The following is a 4,249-nucleotide window of genomic DNA, read 5'->3' on the forward strand; positions in this document are numbered from 1 at the left end:
ATGACGTAATAATACAAAATAAGAGTGGTTATAAATTGCACAAGTATTATATAAGTAGGTGTGGCTTGTTTAATATTTAAGCACTTTGAGTTGACTGATTCCTTTTAGCATCACAAATGCTGCTGTTAATATCAACTTATCTTTCCACAGAGTGTGTTATGAATTTATTTATCTAATATTATTATTTATTTCTTCAGGCAGTTGAACACTGATCAGTTGATGGCAGTGCATTTCCACTATTGCAGTGGGTTATTACAAGTGCAGCTTTACTGCCATTTGTAAATGCAGGTGTAATGTCTTTAAGCATGTGCAAGCCTGTACTACTTTTATTGCATTTTTACTGACTTCCTTTGTGCCCTCTTCTTCCAATTTTTATTGATTTTTCATGATTACCTCCCTGTTCTGTCTTCTCTTTTTCACTCAGATGAAGTGGTTTGCTTTCAGCATCATCTGTGCAGTTTTCCAAATCAGTTACCAGAATCCAACGAAGCACTGGACTCTGTTGCCCAACAGTAAGTTTGATAGCTGGGAGAATCTGTCACCCTAAGTTTAAATGATTGATTCTTGCCCTCTTTTCAATCCCTTGAATGTGAATCTGTCCCCCGATAGTTCTGGTTTTGGAGGTGGATGGCACTTTGGGTGAGCAGAACCTGTTGTGTATGGAGTCGCCACAGGAGCTTATTGGGAGTGCCAACCAGAGCCAAGAAATCTTTTGGAAGAAGAATGGAATAGATCAAGCTCAGAGGGGAAACTCATATCGAGTGCAGCTAGAGGAAAGCTTAGGAGGGGGCAACTACACCTGCCACAGTGAGGATGGATCTCTTCTCAATCATACTATTGTTCTCATCAAAGAAGATAAGAGCAAAAGGCGGAAGATACTAGTGACAACTGACGAAGGTATGTGCAAATTTGACACAAATTATACAGCTGAGAAAACTGGATACATTTTAAAAGTATTTGTCTTGTGCTCTCTGAATCGTCTTGTTAGATTATCTCAAGTGCACGGCTCAAAATTACAGCGGCGAGTTCTACTGCTCCTGGACCTGGCACAGCAGCCGCAGTGGCAGAGTAGCATTTATCAAAGCTCATCGGTAAGCGCACGTTGTACTGCTGAAACACTTTCGGTTCTGCTCACCAATAACAACAAATCATCATGTACAGTGGGGCAAAAAAGTATTTAGTCAGCCACCGATTGTGCAAGTTCCCCCACTTAAAATGATGACAGAGGTCAGTAATTTGCACCAGAGGTACAATTCAACTGTGAGAGACAGAATGTGAAAAAAAAATCCATGAATTCACATGGTAGGATTTGTAAAGAATTTATTCGTAAATCAGGGTGGAAAATAAGTATTTGGTCAATAACAAAAATACAACTCAATACTTTGTAACATAACCTTTGTTGGCAATAACAGAGGTCAAACGTTTACTATAGGTCTTTACCAGGTTTGCACACACAGTAGCTGGTTTTTTGGCCCATTCCTCCATGCAGATCTTCTCAAGAGCAGTGATGTTTTGGGGCTGTCGCCGAGCAACACGGACTTTCAACTCCCGCCACAGATTTTCTATGGGGTTGAGGTCTGGAGACTGGCTAGGCCACTCCAGGACTTTCAAATGCTTCTTACGGAGCCACTCCTTTGTTGCCCGGGCGGTGTGTTTTGGATCATTGTCATGTTGGAAGACCCAGCCTCGTTTCATCTTCAAAGTTCTCACTGATGGAAGGAGGTTTTGGCTCAAAATCTCACGATACTTGGCCCCATTCATTCTGTCCTTAACACGGATCAGTCGTCCTGTCCCCTTGGCAGAAAAACAGCCCCATAGCATGATGTTTCCACCCCCATGCTTCACAGTAGGTATGGTGTTCTTGGGATGCAACTCAGTATTCTTCTTCCTCCAAACACGACGAGTTGAGTTTATACCAAAAAGTTCTATTTTGGTTTCATCTGACCACATGACATTCTCCCAATCCTCTGCTGTATCATCCATGTGCTCTCTGGCAAACTTCAGACGGGCCTGGACATGCACTGGCTTCAGCAGCGGAACACGTCTGGCACTGCGGGATTTGATTCCCTGCCGTTGTAGTGTGTTACTGATGGTGACCTTTGTTACTTTGGTCCCAGCTCTCTGCAGGTCATTCACCAGGTCCCCCCGTGTGGTTCTGGGATCTTTGCTCACCGTTCTCATGATCATTTTGACCCCACGGGATGAGATCTTGCGTGGAGCCCCAGATCGAGGGAGATTATCAGTGGTCTTGTATGTCTCCCATTTTCTGATGATTGCTCCCACAGTTGATTTTTTCACACCAAGCTGCTTGCCTATTGTAGATTCACTCTTCCCAGTCTGGTGCAGGTCTACAATTCTTTTCCTGGTGTCCTTCGAAAGCTCTTTGGTCTTGGCCATGGCGGAGTTTGGAGTCTGACTGGTTGAGGCTGTGGACAGGTGTCTTTTATACAGATGATGAGGTCAAACAGGTGCCATTCATACAGGTAACGAGTGGGGGACAGAAAAGCTTCTTACAGAAGACGTTACAGGTCTGTGAGAGCCAGGGATTTTCCTTGTTTGAGGTGACCAAATACTTATTTTCCACCCTGATTTACGAATAAATTCTTTACAAATCCTACCATGTGAATTCATGGATTTTTTTTTCACATTCTGTCTCTCACAGTTGAAGTGTACCTCTGGTGCAAATTACTGACCTCTGTCATCATTTTAAGTGGGGGAACTTGCACAATCGGTGGCTGACTAAATACTTTTTTGCCCCACTGTATGAGCTGAGATTGCAGAAAGACATCCATAAATGCCCAGTTATGAAAGGAAACTTGTTTGTGATTTTTAAAGGTCATGTACAGGGAACCGTATTCCATGTTTAAAAAATAATGATAATAATAATACAGCTGCAAATGTTTGTCCATGAGAATCTTGTACAACCACTTGACTATAAATGCATGTTTTTTACTTTTCTACAGTGTTCCTGACAGCAACGCAAAGTGCTCTGTGGATACCAGCGGCCAGTGGACGTGCTCCTCGGGTCACGGCAACTTCAGCTGTACCTTGAGCGACAACAGGATCTCCTGCCTGGACAAACAGCATTGCCCTTACGCCGAGGAGAGCAAGCAGATCTGCGTCACTGTGTTCGTGTCGAGCCAGCACTTTCTGTTGGAGGAATATGTTCAGTGCTTTTACTTGTCAGAGATAGGTGAGAATTCTTTGGAGGAAGCTTCCTCTTTTGTGGCTTTTCCTTGTTTTGGTCTTACTCTGGTGTTTTGCTTCCGTCTTAAACAGTGAAACCTGACAAGGTGGAGATTGCTCAAGTCAACACCACAGTGATACAGTGGAGTTACCCGAGCTCCTGGAGCAGCCCCTACTCCTACTTCCCTCTCACCTTCCAGATTGCACAGCTCAAGGATGGTTGCGAGAGCTGTGACAACCCTTGCAACAACTATCAAGTAAATGCCATTTTCAGACTGTAAATATTCCCAGAGGAAGAAATGAATATAATGATACACCGTATGTGTTAATTGATATGATACAGTGCATGAAGGGTACATGTATAAATGCGTTGGGTTTGTTTGTTTAAATTTCAGGCTTTGACACTCCACTCTACAGACACTTTTCAGTTCAAAGTGAAGCAAAGGGCTAAGGCTGTGTGCGTCAGAGCAAAAGATGCTTTCTCTTTCTCACAATGGAGCGAGTGGAGCCATAAAAGGTTGGTGCCACTCAGTAGTGTAACATGGGACACTCGGCATCCGTTTCTTCTGTGACTCTTGCAAGCCACACGTTTTTCCCCATAGGTTGTGATCACATGTCAGAGTGCCGACTGCGTGTTGTCTCTTGGCCTTGTCATTTCCACTTAACATAACTCACTGATGGCTGTGGTGTGTTTTTGAGCCTTAAACTTCAGTCTGTCACAGTGCCAAATGATTCCTTTCTTTCTTTTCTGTTTACAGACTGAAGAACCACAGGAAGAAGAGGAACAAGCACCTGAACAAACGAGTATAAAAGAGGAGAATCGTGGCGCTTTATGTATTTATTTTACAGAATAAAATTGGTTTTTTTGTCATTTCTAATTGTGCAAGTAAATAAAGTTGAGTTTTGCTAAGCTTGGACTTTTTGTCACCTGTCTGTTGCATAATATTGGTGAAACCAAATATAAGCTACCAATCAAATTAACACATCACCCAGAGTTCAGACATAATCAGGAGACACTATAGAAGTCATTCAAGAAATGACTGTAGCACTGTTTTTCCTATCA

General features: G+C 42.8%; 1 protein-coding gene across 1 annotated transcript; it reads left to right on the forward strand.

The window, feature by feature from the left end:
* The first annotated feature begins 424 nt into the window (after window positions 1-424).
* On the forward strand, window positions 425-3,996 carry il12ba (interleukin 12Ba). The gene is made up of 7 exons (XM_006781704.3): window positions 425-512; window positions 610-897; window positions 989-1,091; window positions 2,964-3,193; window positions 3,280-3,443; window positions 3,582-3,703; window positions 3,945-3,996. Exons 1-7 carry the CDS (start codon window positions 425-427, stop codon window positions 3,994-3,996), a joined length of 1,047 nt encoding a protein of 348 aa, XP_006781767.2.
* The last annotated feature ends 253 nt before the right edge of the window (window positions 3,997-4,249 follow it).

The sequence above is a fragment of the Neolamprologus brichardi genome, chromosome 2 (assembly GCF_056152115.1).
Source record: "Neolamprologus brichardi isolate AB-2024 chromosome 2, ASM5615211v1, whole genome shotgun sequence".
NCBI classification, from domain to species: domain Eukaryota; kingdom Metazoa; phylum Chordata; class Actinopteri; order Cichliformes; family Cichlidae; genus Neolamprologus; species Neolamprologus brichardi.

Excerpts from the sequence above, each read along its gene's own strand:
- il12ba (XM_006781704.3), top strand. The coding sequence starts at position 425 with ATGAAGTGGTTTGCTTTCAGCATCATCTGTGCAGTTTTCCAAATCAGT. Across the intron at positions 1,092-2,963 it reads GCATTTATCAAAGCTCATCG|TGTTCCTGACAGCAACGCAA; the intron begins GTAAGCGCACGT and ends ACTTTTCTACAG. Across the intron at positions 3,444-3,581 it reads ACCCTTGCAACAACTATCAA|GCTTTGACACTCCACTCTAC; the intron begins GTAAATGCCATT and ends TTTAAATTTCAG.